Source organism: Phacochoerus africanus, chromosome 2 (genome assembly GCF_016906955.1).
Source record: "Phacochoerus africanus isolate WHEZ1 chromosome 2, ROS_Pafr_v1, whole genome shotgun sequence".
Classification (NCBI taxonomy): domain Eukaryota; kingdom Metazoa; phylum Chordata; class Mammalia; order Artiodactyla; family Suidae; genus Phacochoerus; species Phacochoerus africanus.
The window spans coordinates 204,095,313-204,112,863 of NC_062545.1; the positions used below are offsets into that span (position 1 = coordinate 204,095,313).

At 36.5% G+C, this 17,551-nt stretch overlaps 1 protein-coding gene across 3 annotated transcripts in view; it reads right to left on the reverse strand.

Annotated features, from left to right (window-relative positions):
* The window catches only part of FOCAD (focadhesin), a 312,911-nt gene that overhangs the window by 116,667 nt on the left and 178,693 nt on the right, over nucleotides 1-17,551 (reverse strand). For all 3 annotated transcript variants that reach the window (XM_047767584.1, XM_047767582.1, XM_047767583.1), the window contains 3 exons: nucleotides 8,291-8,425; nucleotides 3,480-3,530; nucleotides 2,624-2,707 (listed from right to left, as the gene is read on the reverse strand). In XM_047767584.1, coding sequence (XP_047623540.1) covers nucleotides 2,624-2,707; nucleotides 3,480-3,530; nucleotides 8,291-8,425 — 270 coding nt within the window. The remainder of the gene's footprint in view (nucleotides 1-2,623; nucleotides 2,708-3,479; nucleotides 3,531-8,290; nucleotides 8,426-17,551) is intronic.

Consider the following 17,551-nt stretch of genomic DNA (forward strand, 5'->3'; position numbering starts at 1 on the left):
AGATGAGTTAATGAATTTGATATTCAAATCCCTAATTCACATGCTCCCTCATTCATCTCTACTCTCCACTGACATTTTCCATCTTAGATGCTCTATTTCATTTAAACATAAATCTTCCCTCTAACATCTGCCACACCGTTAATGCCTTTTGTTTTACCAGTCTATTAGCTTTCTTTCAACAAGTTTCACAGTTTAAATTGATGTAGTAATGAACAAGAAATCTTTAGTAAATTTAAAGGAAGGTAGTAGTTAGAAAAGTATCTGAATTATAATCCACAAAAGTTAGCATGTTGATGTTATGCTTTACCCCTTTTAAAAAAAAAAAAAAATCTACTTCAAATTCACAGTATGCTCTGTTAAAAAGATTATTTTAACAAGTTTCCATAAACAGAAAAAGTGAATGTGGACCTACTTTCACCGGAAGGATATACAGATAGCCTTCAATTTTACGAACAATCCAAACAGCATTTGTTTTGTCTCTGTTAACAAGGAAGAATCTTAGATTTTTACACTAAAAAAGTCACTACCTGGCAGGGCCTTCTGAAACAGCTGAAAATAGAAAATGATCTGCAGTTTCACATCACTGCCATCATCTACAAAACAGTGGTGGGAGCTGATTGGGTTACATCTTTAAGCCTTTGGAGATTTGTTTGAATATGAACAAACTGACCATTTTCTGGACTTTTAGTACTTTAGGTATTCATACAGCCAAACTGGAAATCAATAATGAATAAAAAGAAGGAGAATGCATCCTTCTTGGTCTTGGAAATAGTGATCCTCCATGTGGAAGCAGGTCCTCTATATCAGAAGCTAGGGGCTGAAGTGAGGTAGACATTTTCAAACCATTATGTCCTCTCATCTTAATCCTGGTTAAGAATATCCACTATAGTGAATCACTTTTACTCATGGGAGGGAGTCACATCCCAGAAGCAGGTAGGTAGAGAAAAAGGTTGAAAAGCCTGGCTAAAATAGGATAAGTCTTAGAGATTTCCTTTATAACTCGTCACGCTCCACTGGTGAAAACCCAAGCATATATAGAAATCTCAACTCTGTGTATCACTTACCCTTTATGTTGGATGGTATAAAGAACTATTTACGGTTATTCATGGATCAGAGGATATGAAAGAGGTATATTAAGAAAGTATCTACTATTTGATTGAATACAGCACGTAACTGAGTATTAACTCTAACAAAAATAATCAGAAATTGAACCCAACCCTCAAGTAGGAAAAAATATAAACCTATCAATATTTAAAGAGGTAGAGATTAGCCAGTCAAGAGTATATGGGAGTTTTAATAAAAGCTATTATTCCAGGTAGAATATATCAATCATAATAGCTAAAAATAAAGGTAATTATTATGTTGTAATCTAAATTAGCAATCACTTACTTAAGATAGTAATAATAAAAAGTATCTTTCCAGATACTGCGGCTAATCTGTCGGTAGAAGTTCATACCACAAATTTACATGGAGCTTTTTTTTTTTTTCCTTTTTCTTTTCCTTTCTTGCCCTCTCTTTTTCTAAGAAGCTATGGGTATGGCTAGTCACCATTAGTGTAGTCTGAAATCCCATCTTTTTTAATTTTACGAGTCACAGAATACCTTTTCTTAAGGCTTCCTGTTTGTGATAACTGCACGGCAAGCAGGCCAATCTGTCTCTGAGTTCTCAGCAACATGGGAAATCCTGCCTTGCTTAGGATTTGGTTTTACAAGAGCCTTTTTTCAGTTCCTCCAATTCAATTCAATAAACAGAAGTTTGCCTGGTTCCTACTGGCACCTAATCTCTGTAAAAACTCAATCCAGAAGAAACACTCAACCCATTTTATGGCCTGAGGATCCCAAGAAATTCACAATAAAACTCCTTGCTGTTTGACCTCAAGGACCTACCCTGGGTAATGGTACATACAACTTCTTCTATCACAATGCCTCCCACTCTGAAGGCATTCAATAAACACTCGGATGCCTTTAAATTAGCAGTAGCATGAAATGTGAAATCATACACTTAACTCCTTAACATAACCTGATCATTTCAATGGTTATATTAGGTAGATACTAGAAAAGGTTGCCCATTTTCAGTTTAGTCTAAAAACTAAGGGAGTGTCACACATGTGTTAAAAGCCTTAAAAGAGTGATACTTTCTTCATCCAGTTTTTGGGACTAGCCTGTATATCATTTCAAACTAAATTAACAAATGGCAGGGGTTTTTTTCACATGGCATCTCAATTCTGTATCACAGAAAAGATCTTTGGCTGCACAGGTGGTAAAGACCTTACTCTATGCAGGCCATGCTTGTATTTGAAGTCCAAGATGGTGCCCTAACTGGGCAAAGTAGTTCCTATAGCGACACAGACCCTTCCATGTGAAGAGGCACATAGTCATACACCCAGTCACTTTATACAGATGTCATTTGCTTCTAGCTGCTTTAAAGAGATTTAAATTCATTATCTGTGAAGTCTAAGACCTCCACAATATTTTACAGATTCAACAAGTAATGAATACCAATTATTAACTTTTACAGACAACTTATCTAGAACTATAGGTAAGCACTTCCTCATGGGGGACAGGGGGAGATACAAATAAAGTTATAAAACCCATCAATGAAGCGAGAAAGCAGAAAGGCCTACCTTTTCAGGCAGATGAAGAATGGTGTGCTCTCCAGCACTAAAGTGTGACAGAGATTTATATGCAGCATTTGCTACGACTGGGTCCTAGATAGAGTAAAAGTAAAACAAACAAACAATAAAACAACAAATACCGACTTTGGAGAAAGCAAGAAAAGTCTTCCCTTACCAACGTCAAAGTCCTACAGTCAATGCTTTGGAAATGGTATTCAAGCCTTGCTTAGTAAATCTCAATTAAAAATGGGGGGGGGGTGATAAGCAGAGGCATCAGAAGTACAAAGTTTTTATCCTAGTTTGGACATTGAACATAAAATCACCCATAATTGCTTAGGTCCCCATGAGGTAGTATGGTTAACAGAAGAAGTATGAGGGTTTAGAGTCTGAGAGCCCTGGAATTGAACTCTGATTCTCCAGCTACTAATAGGGAGAACTGTACTTTTGGGATCTAAGCTTTTCCACTCGTGAGCCAGTAAGAACATCACTGACATTCTCTTCTCTATACTCCTTGGGGTGAAATGACATCCAAAAAATGAAGTGGACTTTGTGTTAGTTTGATGTGCTTATTGGTGGGGCAGGAGAAAAGCAGGAAAGAAGAAGGACTATTAAAAATACTAGACAATGATAACAGTCCCTCTTCACATTGGTCAGCTTTGCAAAGTCATAAGTGCATTTTATGGTGAAAAAGTATTAAATGGCATAGATCAAGAATAATTTTTAAAACCCAAATTTATGAATAGTCACAATTATTTCAAGTCAAGAAGTCATCATTTATAGGGAGTTATAGTTTTATCCTAAGAGTCTTATTTCACAGTTCTTTCCCCAGGTTGGTTCTGTTTCACTGACAACCTTGTGATAGTACCTCATTTTGAGTGTGGTTCCAGAGGAAGCTGAGGACTTGAACTTTAAAATTCTGAAAAAAAAAAAAAAGAATAAAATAAAATTGAGAGTAAGCAATCAAAAGTAGCAAATGTGGAAATTAAATCACTTTAAAAATTATAACACTAGCAACTGACCTAATTTGTGTTCATCACCATTGAAAAAATGAAAATACTCAGAAGTAGACACATCAGTTAAACATATGGATATGTTAAAAACAATGAGAGCTGAAGATTGTTAAATTCAGAAACAACCATTTCTTACTGACCTCTCATGTCTTAGTACAAATGTCACTTTCCTCTTTCATGCTTCTATTCCTAATCCTCTATCCAGAAGAGCATTCTCCCTGTGCAAGAGGCCATATGGCATATGGCACACTTTAGCATCTAATGTGATTATCTGTGTATGTGGTTAACTCCTTACTATCTTGTACACTCCTTAAGGCAGTGGCTGTCTTTCTCATTTCAAAAGTTTAGACTATAAAGCCCAGTACAAAAACAACATAAAGCCCAGTTTCTCAAATGACAAGTATTTAATAAATAATTGAGCATAAAAAGCCACTTCTCTTCCAACACGCAATGTTTTCTTCACTTCAGCCATATCTAATTTCCTGCCCTTCTGCATCTCATGAAGAAGGGCATATACCCTTCTCTACCTCCTTGCCTTTGCATATTCTTTTCAAAACTTCAATGAAAAGCAACATTTTATCAATTCTTCAAGATCCTACTCTAATAGCACAAACTAAATAAGGTTTCCTGGGGGATCTTCTCCCCTCTCCCAGCTGTCCTGACAGCTATTTGCTTTTATTGAATAAAGACTTTGCTTGAGAAAATAAATAAATAAATAAATAAATAAATAAATAAATAAATAAAATTTCCTTAAATTCCTCCTAAGAATGCTGGTCACTTCCACTGCCACACTTTCCTAGCCCTTTGATTAACTATTATTATTAATTATTAATAATAATTAATATTGCTTATCTCTATCTCCTTTACCAACTTCTAAGATTTTAGAAGGCAGGAACTGATAACATGGTATAATGAGTAAATACAGGCTATGGAGCTCAAAAGTCCTGGATTTAGAAAATACATTTCACTTAAAAACTACAGTGTTGTTTAAGTTACTTGTTTTGTGTGTAGCAGATACTCAATAAATTATTTGTTTACTGGGAGTTCTCATTGTGGCTCAGTGGAAACAAAACTGACTAGTATCCATGAGGACACAGGTTCGATCCCTGGCCTCACTCAGTTGGTTAAGGAGCCAGCATTGCCGTGAGTGTGGTGTAGGTCACAGATGCAGCTCAGATCTGGAGTTGTGGCTTACAGCTACAGCTCCAATTTGACCCCTAGCCTAGGAAACTCCATATGCTGTGGGTGCGGCCCTAAAAAGACAAAGTAAAAAAAAAAAACACACACACACACACACACATATATGTATATATATATATATATTTGTTTAACTAATGCATAAACTACTCAAAACCTCAGATTCTTTAGCTATGCAATGAAAAATATCTATCAGATATTATAACTAATTAATATAAAGTAGATGAGTACTGGGAAATACAGTAAGCACTTAAAATAGTATCTATTATTATTTATTAGTGTCTCATAAGCCTAGTACAGTTTAATAAATATATTCTGAGCCAATGAGTGAATGTATCAAGCACTTTGCAAAGCAATTCAGAAAATACACTAATTAAGCATGGACTCTATTATCAACAAGCTTATGTTTTAATGGAGAAAATAATATGTATGTACATATACCTGTAGTATAAAAAAGGAATAAATGTCCTTAGAACAGTGTAGATAAAGAACTTGGGGAGTAACAGACTCCTGACTGAAGAAAAACTCTCAATGGATAGGATAACCAAAACCAATTCTTCATTTTTTAAAATAGATTTAAAAATGAGAGATGAAAATGCAGTTCTAGACAGAGAGAACAACATGAACAAAGGAAAAGAAACAGAAAAATGGAGTTCCCGTCGTGGTGCAGTGGTTGACAAATCCGACTGGGAACCATGAGGTTGCGGGTTTGGTCCCTGCCCTTGCTCAGTGGGTTGACGATCCGGCGTTGCCGTGAGCTGTGGTGTAGGTTGCAGACGTGGCTCGGATCCTGCTGTGGCTCTGGCGTAGGCCGGCGGCTGCAGCTCCGATTTGACCCCTAGCCTGGGAACCTCCATGTGCCGTGGGAGCGGCCCAAAGAAATAGCAAAAAGACAAAAAAAAAGAAACAGAAAAATGTGGAAGCAGAAAAGGGAACTACTAGTTTTCCTGGAGTGCAAGAGACAGAAAATAGAGTGAGGCCTCATACTCAAAGACCATACCGGGAGTTGTGGCTCAGTGGGTTACGAACCCAACTAGTATCCATGAGTATGTGGGTTTAATCCCTGGCCTCGCTCAGCGGATTAAGGATCCAGCATTGGTGTAGGTCACAGACTCAGCTTGGATCTGGTGTTGCTATGGCTGTGGTATACGTCAGTGGCTGTGGTATAGGTCAGCAGCTGCCTCACCAATTCGACCCCTAGCCTGGGAACTGCCATATGCCATATGTGCAGCCCTGAAAAGCAAATAAACAGATAAATAAAATAAAATAAAACAAAAGACCATACCGTCTTGATATAAGGTGGACTTCACTTTAGGTAAGCACAAGGCACTGAGGTGACTAGGGATAGTAATGACCTAAGAAATACTTTGAGAAAATTACATTCAACTCAGGCGTACAGCCAAGCAAATTCTAAGCAATCAGTAGAAAACAAATTATTTAATTACACCCAGGGAGAGAAAGGAGGAGGGAGGAAAAAGGGAAGGAGGGAGAGAGTGGGAGAGGTAGAGAAAAAGAGAAAGACAGGGAGAGACAGAGAAAGAGGGAGAGACAGAGTGACAGACGGAAATAGGTCTTCTCTACATTTCCTTAATTCTGCTGCCAAGTGGGCTCTAGTTACTGAACGAATCTCCCCTACTAGGAGGAAACTGATAGATATAACGGTCCCAAAGCAGTCTATCTGAACAACAGAGGAATCCTAGTATTATTATAAGCATGAAGATAAACCAAAATAAAATGTCAGTGAAAAAGAATGTAAAATTTGAAGGAAAAAAAAAATAGTCCATAAGATAATTTATAGCCTATCAATGTAAGCAAAGATAAAAAACTAACACACAAGCCACTTTATAAATTAACCTGTAATAAAATCTGAATAACTCAAGGTACAAGCAATACAAAGCCATACGAGTTCAGCCCTTGAAGACAGAAAATACATATACATAGTATGGCACACAAAGCCCTTATTTTGGTCTTTAGTCTGAGCCCCTTAGCAGCAGCCTGGCAGACTTTCTGACAGCGTAAGGGTATGTACCCGTGAACAGCAGCCATAAAAAAGACTACTGGTGAACTCTATCTAGGAGTCTCAAATTGATTCTTTTTTAAATACTCCAAAACAAAAGCCCGAATTTGAGAATAAACTCACAATAACCTGTACTGTTTCATTCATTCATTCATTCAACAGCTAGTTTCTGAACACATATTATATGCCAGGCCCTGTGCTAGATACTGTATCCTTGGTAAGGACGAAATTGACTTTATTAACTGTGCAGCCTTTAGAATGATTAGAAGTATTATCCTGCAATCCTCTCTTATCATGTAATTTAAAACAAGTAAAGAGGAGTTCCTGTCGTGGTTCAGTGGTAATGAACCTTACTAGTATCCATGAGGATGAAAGTTCAATCCCTGGCCTTACTCACCGGGTTGAGGAATCCAGAATTGTGGTGAGCTCTGATGTAGGTCACAGATGTGGCTTGAACCCCACACTGCTGTGGCTGTAGTGTAGGTGTGGGCCTGCAGTTGCAGCTCTGATTCGACCCCTAGCCTGGGAACTTCCATATGCCACAGGTGCAGCCCCAAAAAGAAAAAAGACACAGAAACAATACAATAAAATAAAACAAGTAAGGGACTATTCTTAGAATCTTATGGGGGGCTAGTTTATCAAAGTCTGTGAAGCACTAAATCAAACAAAAAGTTCACCATGACTTCAAGTGAAAATCAACTGAGGCTCTGGGAAGGAAAAGGAAAAAAAAAAAGGTGAGATAAAAAGGGAATATAGCTACAAAAGTGAAGATACAAATAAATCTGTCACCCTCTCATTTCATTCAAAGAAAAGATAATGAAGAAAATGTTAAACAGAAATAAGTGAATCTTATAGCAAAACATCGTCCTCTTCCAACTGTTTCACTATATTATAACAACAAACACTGACTAACTCATAAAATTATTCGCCTCTCCTAGGACAGTTTTATTTTATAATCATCTATATTGAAGAGTAGGAAATATAAACTAACACATAAAAAACAAATCCCTGTGCTCAAGTTAGAAAGAAAACACAATGCCACTGTGTCTATACTACCAGGAGAGTCTGTCCTGCCTTATTTAAAGCCTTTGTAACATTTTTTGGAACTTAAAACACCAACAAAATGGATTTAAATTGTTGGCTCATGAATTCTATTATTTTAGAAACACTACTTTTAACATACTGACTTTTAGAAATCTTGATTACACTTGCATAATAAAAACTTGGAAACCTTCATGTAAATAAGTCTTAAAGGCAGAGAACTGATAAAGGTGGATATCCTCCTTCTTTCTCCTAGGAGTCCATAAAGATAACAACATGTTCAGAGAACAAAAAGTGCTAAAGAATTTTTGACCAAAAAAAAAAAAAAAAGATTACAAATACTTTTTCCGAAAGTTATCACACGTCTTTCCACTGTAGAAACAGACAATTTATTGAGCACCAAATACATACCTCATATTCAGCTGTATTGACTGTTAAGGAAGGAACCAGAGCAAACAAATCACTGAGGGACTTCAGAATGAGAGGTCTCGTGTCACAACTCAGCTTTGGAGAGAGAGCATTCCAAGTGGATCGAATACAAACCACCTGTGAAGCAAATAAAAAAGTCAGTGCCTAACAAAACCCCAGCTCCCTATGACACGATTAGTAAAGAGCGCTACTTTTGCTTTTTAAGATTTTTATTATTTCTATGATAGGTGATTTACAATGTTCTGTCAATTTCTACTGTACAGCAACATGACCCAGTCAATTTCTGCTGTACAGCAACATGACCCAGTCATACACACACACACACACACACACACACACACACATTCTTTTTCTCACATAATCCTCCATCATGTTCTACCACAAGTGACTAGATATAGTTCTCTGTGGTATACAGCATTCACTTTAAATGCCTAATTCCAACCTATGTTCTTTCAAGATCCATTTCAAATCTCAATTCTGCCATCAAGTTTTCTCTTAACAGTTCAGGCTTTCATTTTATGCCTTTTATTATAATGAAACTTAAGAACACTCCTAGAAGTTAAAATGTGATAAGTGACCATCCCTCAAAAGAAATTATTTAAACTAATATAAACTGTAGCTGAAGATCCAGCCTACCTCACACAACCGCTTTATTGCAGCTTTATTTTGGTTAACCAGAGAAGTAAAACTCTCTGTCGCTCGCTAACACACATAAAATTAACTCCAGATTAGCCACTTGTTCAATGGCTATTCTCTGAAACAAAAAAGGGGAAGATAATGCTAGAATATTTTTAAATCCAGGTATTCATGGTTCTTATAGTTCTTCAGCCTTGCTGTAATGATATCACCACTTAGAAAATTGGGATGTTTCTTCTTGACTCAGTTTTGGCAGGCTGTAAGATTCTAGAAAATTGTCCATTTCTTCCAGATTGTCAACCTTGTTGGCATATAGTTGTTCACAGTATTCTCTTATGGTTTTTTGTGATTTCTCCTTTCTCATTTATAATTTTGGTTATTTGGGTTCTTTCTCTCCTCTTTTTAGTGAGTCTGGCCAGGGGGTTGTCAATTTTGTTCACCTTTTCAAAGAACCAGCTCTTGGTTTTATTAATTTTCTCTATTGTTTTTTGAATCTTTATTTTATTGATTTCTTCTTTGATCTTTATAATTTCCTTCCTTCTGCTGACTTTAGGACTTTTTTGTTCTTCTTTTTCTAATTCATTTAGGTGGAGGGCTAAGTTGTCCATTTGGGATCTTTCTTCGTTTTTGAGAAAGGCCTGTATTGCTATAAATTTCCCTCTGAGCACTGCTTTCGCAGCATCCCATAGATTTTGAGAGGTTGTGCCTTCATTATCATTTGTTTCAAGGTATTTTTTTAATTTCCTTCTTGATTTTCTCATTGACCCATTGGTTTTCTAGTAGCATGTTGTTTAGTCTCCATGTAGTAGGTTTTTTCTCATTTCTTTTCCCATGGTTGATTTCTAATTTCATGGCATTGTGGTCAGAGAAGATATTTGAGATAATTTCTATGCTCCTAAATTTATTGAGGTTAGCTTTGTGTCCTAATATGTGGTCGATTCTTGAGAATGTTCCATGTGCACCTGAGAAGAATGTGTATTCTGATTTTTTGGGATGTAGTGTCCTGAAGATATCAATTAAGTCTAACTTTTCTATTGTTTCCTTTTCTATTGTTTCCTCTGTTGCTTTATTAGTTTTCTGTCTAGAGGATCTGTCCATTGATGTGAGGGGGGTATTAAAGTCTCCTACTATGATTGTATTCCCATCAATTTCTCCCTTTATGTCTGTTAATATTTGTTGTATGTATCTGGGTGCTCCTGTATTTGGGGCATATATGTTGACGATAGTAACATCCTCTCCTTGGATGGATCCCTTAATCATTAAGTAGTGTCCTTCTTTGTCTTTATGTCTTTTGTTTTAAAGTCTATTTTGTCTGATATGAGTGTTGCAACTCCTGCTTTTCTGTCATGTCTATTGGCGTGAAATATTTTTTCCCCACCCTTTCACTTTCAATCTATGTGTATCCTTTGTCCTAAGGTGAGTTTCTTGTAGGCAGCATATTGAAGGTTTTTGCCTTTTTATCCACTCAGCCAATCTGTGTCTTTTGATTGGGGCGTTCAGTCCATTGACATTTAAGGTGATAATTGATAGATGATTATTTATTACATTTTGAACCTCATGTTCCTGTTGATTCTATGGTTCTCCATTCTTACTTTCTTTTTTTTTTTTTGGTTGGATGGTCTCTGGTTATTATCTGCTTGTTGTTTGTTTGTTTCATTTTTTGCGAATGCAATATTTGGTTTTGGCTTGTGGTTGCCCTGTTTTTTAAGTATGCTAACCCCTTCCTATAATTGTTTGTTTTAGCCTGATGGTCCTGTAGGTTCAAACACTTCATTACTATATTAAAATTAAGAAGAGAAACATACAAACAAACAAACAAAAAGGGTCTATTTATTTCCTAACATCCTTTGCCCACATTTTTTGATTTTGATGACTTTTTTTTTCTTTTTATTTTGTTTGAAACATATTCGCGATTAAATCTGTATGCTGGCTTAATTGAGTGACTGCTCTCTGATTTTGGTTTCCTCAGTCCTAGTTCTTCCTCTTCTTTTTTTTTTTTTTTCTTTTTCTTCCCTTTCTTTCCTTCCTTTTTCATTGCAGCACTATTCACAATAGCCAGGACATGGAAACAACCCAAATATCCATCAACAGATGATTGGATTCGGAAGATGTGGTATATGTACACAATGGAATACTACTCAGTCATTAAAAAAGAACGAAATAATGCCATTTGCAGCAACATGGATGGAACTAGAGACTCTCATACTGAGTGAAATGAGTCAGAAAGACAAAAACAAATACCATATGATATCACTTATAACTGGAATCTAATATCCAGCACAAATGAACATCTCCACAGAAAAGAAAATCATGGACTTGGAAAACAGACTTGTGGCTGCCTGATGGGAGAGGGAGGGAGTGGGAGGGATCAGGAGCTTGGGTTTATCAGACACAACTTAGAATAGATTTACAAGGAGATCCTGCTGAGTAGCATTGAGAACTATGTCTAGATACTCATGTTGCAACAGAACAAAGGGTGGTGAAAAAAAATGTAAATGTAATGTACACATGTAAGGATAACTTGATCCCCTTGCTGTACAGTGGGAAAATAAAATAAAATTAAAAAAAGAAAATTGGGATGTTAATATATATAAATCAAAAACTCTCAAATCATCTTACAAACATCTAAATAAGGTAGGTGAATAATTTTACTGTTTAATAACTTAAAACCTTGTTTTAAAAGTCACTTCAGATTTCTAAGAGGCTGTTAAGTGATAAAACTAAAGCCCAACAAAAATGTTATGTTTAGCCTGACCCAATTTCCTTAAACCAAGTGCTCTTAGTTCACTTCAGTATCTGGTTTTACAGATATTCAAGTATCTTCTTAAGTTCAATTCCAACTACAAGAGATGACTTTTTCACTTACCAATATTTTATTAAAATTGTAAAACTTAGGCAGGAAGAGTGGCAACACAGATCAATTAAACAGAGTTTAACAAGGATTAATCTTTCTAAAACACTCCAACCTCTTAAGCATCAATTAACACACACAATTTATCTTCATCCTCAAACATAAATTATTTAGGAAATACTACATGTGGTAGCAAATGAAAAGATGTCAAAGATAAATGAATAATACATAGTTAAGGATACATATTAAGGAAAGACTCAAAGAAGACAGCAGAAAGGATATCTCGGCAAACTTGGATTCAGTGCTTTTGATTTTTTTTTCTTTTTCCATTTTCCATGAAACAGCAGCAAATTGTTCTTTGGGATCCACTACGAATTTGGGTTCCATAATATTTACTAGGGCAGTACTACATCAGGCATGGCGGTAGGCACTTTTACATAAAGTAGACCTAATATTACAAATCATCAATATTTGAAATTAAAGATAAACTGATTCTTCCAAAGCTATCAATTCAACACTGAGTATATGCCCAGAGTGGTATATAGCAATAATAGGATCAATAAAATACAAAACATAATTTCTAGGTCCTTCCATGTTGCTACAAGCATACCAAGTGAGGTTAGACAGTGAAAGACAAACATCATATCACTTTCAGGTGGAATCTAAAATAAAGGATACAAATGAACCTATCTGCAAAACATAAATGGATGCATAGACTTTGAAAACAAACTTAACGGTTACCACACAGGCTGGGGTGGGGGTGGAGGGAAGATAGACTGGGGATTGGGACTGGCATATGCACATTGTGGTATATGAAATGACTGGCCAACAGGGACCTGCTATATACACAAAGAACTCTACCCAGTATTCTGTGATACTCTATGTGGGAAAAGAATCTGAAAGAGAATGGATATGTACAGTGTATAACTGAATCACTTTGTTGTACAGCAGAAATGATCACAACATTGTAAATCAACTACACTTCAATAAAACTTTAAAAAATGAAAAAAAAGGTCAAAAAACATAGCATATAATCTACCCTCAAAGAACTTATCAAAAAGGAAGGATAAATGTATATAATTCTAAATTATTAGGAAACAAAAGGTGCATGATTAGCTTTTAAACTAGTTTCAACAGAAAATAGTTTTAGCAAAAATCCAGGGAGGAAAGCTAAGTGAGTGGGTGGGAGTCACTGGAGTGTCAAGAGCAAAAAGCCTAGAGGTGGGACTTGAAGAAGGAATGGAAAGAAACCAGGCAGATATGCCGCAAGGAAATGGAGAGCATAAGTCATTACACAAATAAAGCAAGTTATAAACCCGAAAAACATGAGTACTGGAGAGGAAAGGCTGGTGGATTGGAGAGTACCTAGAATACCGAAGGAGTTTGGATCAGAATCAAAAGGAAAAGGAAGCCTCTAGAGATTTCTGAGTTGGGGAGTAAACTAAAATGCTATTTTGAAAAGATTCTTCTGGCAGTCTTATAGCCAAACTCAAAGCAGCCATGACCCTCTCTACTTCCTACTTCTCACTAGTCCCTAACATAAAGAGCCTCAAAAGTTCTCCCAAAATCCTATGCTCAATATACTCACCAATTGTCCGTGCTTTCCCCTCACTTTAAAGGCCTAATTCCAACTATCTTCTTTCAGGACTCATTTCAAATCTCAATTTTGCAATTAAGTTTTCTCTTACAATTCAGGCTCTCATTTTATCCTTCCTTTCCTCCAACGTCTAGCACTTAAAACTCTGCACTACCCAACTCAGCATTTAATTATACACTGCCTATTATTATTCACTATTCTTGTGAATATTAAGTTGTCTTCTCAATTAGATATTAAGTTCTGTAAAGACAAGGACCACGTCTTACAGTTCTCACTGCCTGCTCACCTAGCACAGTCATAAGTATATCAGATTATTAGTTATCTACTGCTGAAGGTACTGGAATCAGGAATGATAAATGTGAGATAGAGAATAAAAGAATTACAAGGACTTGGAGAATGAATTGGAAAATGAGATGATGTGGGCCTAGATACCTGGGTGAATAAAAAGCAACAATAAAATGGAAGGGAAACTGGAAGAAGCATCACCTTTGCAGGAGATGGGGGATGGATATGTTTAATTGGGATGGATGGAAAGACATCCAGAGAGAAATATCCTACAGGTACAAGGGAAAAGGACTGTAACTCAGCTTAAAGTTGGTCAACAACATCTCTGTCATGCAAATATTTCTACAAATCAAAATACCAGAAGGAAGTATGGCCTCATACATGCTCTGATGCACTTTGCAGATCCAAAAAAAAAAGATCTCTAGCCACAAGAGGTACAAAAAGGACCCTGCCCTTTCCATAGGCGGTGGGTGGGGAGTAAGGCTATCTCCTCCAAGTATTTTCAAAGGCTTACAAATTTTTTTTAAAAGTCATCTTCCTAAAAAGCTTGGAAACTACTGCCTGAAACGTACATGTCAATGCCCATACTGTACATGTGGACTATGAGAAGATATTCCAGAATCCCAGCCATGAACTGTGCCTTAGATGTAAGTAAGGTGCACCTGCAGGGAATATCTGTAAATCTAGGCTTGCCCATACATAATCAGGGGCAGGGAAGCCTCTAATAAAGAAGGCTGCTTTCTCTGATCTTCCTAACCCTGGGCTATTCTTGACTAGATCTTAGAGATCATCTGGACCTGAGGGCTCCTTGTATTCAACCTATTACCATCCTTCAATGTCCACTTCGTAGAACCCAGTGGATTCAATTCACTGGACTTTTGATCTGTGCAATCTGTCAAATTATATCAGATTAGTTCAAGCTCAGGGTCCTGGCCTTTACTGGTTTGTGCCACTTGTACTGATCATTACCCAAGGACTTTTTTTTTTTTTAAATAAGTTGCCAATAACATGATGAGCCATACTTGAAATTATTGACAAAGAGGAAAATTCCTTTATATATATAGCTGAGCTAAAAAGGAAAAATAGGGGTGGGGATAATTACACAGTGCCATAAACAAAGAGGGAAATACCTACATTGCAATATTGTAAAGAAGTTGTCAGTTTCCATAATCATAGAGCTTGAGTTAAAATGCCCACATAGAAAGAGAACATACTGCCTTTAGCCTATAGAAAGCAGGGAAAGAGAACTGAGACATCCACATAAAACCAGCATCCTTGAAGGGCTGTACCATTAGAGTAATGGTTGGACTGGAAACCAGTGAGCTGAGAAATCAACACTAAAAATGGCAGTGAAAAATGGCCATACTACCCAAACCAATCTACAGATTCAATGCAATCCCTATCAAACTACCCATGACATTTTTCACAGAACTAGAACAATACTATCCAATTTATATGGAAGCACAAAAGACCCAGAATTGCTAAAGCAATCCTGAGGAACAAAAGCCAAGCAGGAGGCATACCTCTTCCAGACTTCAGGCAGTATTATAGAGCCACAGGAATCAAAAGAGTGTGGTACTAGTACAAAACAGACATACAGACCAATGGAACAGAATAGAGAATCCGGAAACAAACCCAGACACCTACAGTCAATTAATCTTCAACAAAGGAGCCAAGAATATAAAATGGGAAAAAGACAGTCTTTTCAGCAAGAGGTGCTGGGAAACCTGGACAGCCACATGGAAATCAATGAAACTCGAACACACCCTCACACCATGCACAAAAATAACTCAAAATGGCTTAAAGACTTAAATGTAAGACAAAACATCATCAAACTCCTAGAAGAGAACATAGGCAAAACATTCTCTGATATCAACCTTACAAATGTTTTCTCAGGTCAGTCTCCCAAAGCAACGGAAATAAAAGCAAAAATAAACCAATGGGACCTAGCCAAACTGACAAGCTTTTGCACAGCAAAGGAAACCATTAAAAAAAAAAGACAACTTATAGAATGGGAGAAAATAGTTTCAAATGATGCAACTGACAAGGGCTTAATCTCTAAAATATACAAACAACTCATACAACTCAACAGCAAAAAAGTCAACAACCCAACGGAAAAATGGGCAAAAGATCTGAATAGACATTTCTCCAAAGAAGATAAACAGATGGCCAACAGCACATGAGAAAATGCTCAACATCCTTGATTACTAGAGAAATAAAACCAAAACTACCATGAGTTACCACCTCACACCAGTCAGAATGGTCATCATTCATAAGTCCACAAATAACAAATGCTGGAGAGGGTGTGAAGAAAAGGGAACCCTCCTGGACTGTTGGTGGGAATGTAAATTGGTACAACCACTATGGAAAACAATACAGTACAGAGATACCTTAGAAAACTATACATAGAACTATCATATGACCCAGCAATCCCATTCTTGGGCATATATCCGGACAAAACTTTCCTTGAAAAAGACACATGCACCTGCATGTTCACTGCAGCACTATTCACAATAGCCAAGACATGGAAACAACCTAAATGTCCATTAGCAGATGATTGGATTAAGAAGAGGTCATATAGATACACAATGGAATAGTACTCAGCCATAAAAAAGAACAAAATAATGCCATTTGCAACAACAAAGATGAAACTAGACTCTCACACTGAGTGAGGTAAGTCAGAAAGAAAAAGACAAATACCATATGATATCAGTTATAATTGGAATCTAATATATGGCACAAATGAATCTTTCCACAGAAAAGAAAATCATGGACATGGAGAACAGACTTGTGGTTGACAAGGGGGATGGGGAGGGAGTGGGAGGGACTAGAAATGTGGGGTTTATAGAGGCAAACTATTGCCTTTGGAATGGATAAGCAATGGGGTCCTGCTGTATAGCACTGGGAACTACATCTGGTCACTTGTGATGAGCAATGATAATGTGAGAAGACAGAATGTATACATGTATGTGTAACTAGGTCATCTTGCTGTGCAGTATAAAATTGACAGAACACTGTAGATCAGCTACAATGGAAAAAAAATAATATATATATAAATATATAAATATAAAAAATACAAAAATAAAAATTATACAAATAAAATAAAAATGGCAGTGAGCTGGGGGCACCTGGACCTCTCTTGAAAAGCACTCTCATAATACATAATCCAAATGATTTGCACAGAAAACTAAAATAAGCCCCTCTAAAAACAAGTTTATCTCTATACTCATTATAATATGACTGTTTAGCACCAAAGGTAAAGAAACAATCTTCAGATATAAAAGAGAAAAACTACAGGCTATCTACAAAGGAACAATTTAGAATAACAACAGACTTTTTAATTAACAAGACCAAAAGATCAGGTAATAAGACCTTAAAAGTGTTGAGGAACCTATCAGCCTATAATATTACATCCTCAATTCAACAATAAGGGCAAAATAAGCAAAACCAAAATAAAATAGAAGGAATAATACATAGGTATTATGCTTATATAATATATAAATATTTATGTACATATGACTCAGAACATCTTGCTTAGTTTGTTTATGAGATTTTGGAGAATTCATTCCATTCTGAGTGCTTACATTATGCATGTTTTACTGTCATTTTTGTTTTTCGGGCAGAATATTTTTTCCATGTTATTCTTCCACAAGAATTTTAGCAGCGCTAAATAGTACAGATTAAGAAGACCTAAGGCAGTGTGGTATACTGGAAAGAGCAGATGACTGGAGTCAGAAACGCTAGGTTCCCCCATTTGGTAATTGTGGGACTATGGCAGAGTCATGAATCTCCTTCAATCTGTTTACCTAGCTGCAAAATATAAATACTACTACTAACACATGCTCTATGTAAAGCACAAGGTTAACAGTGAGGG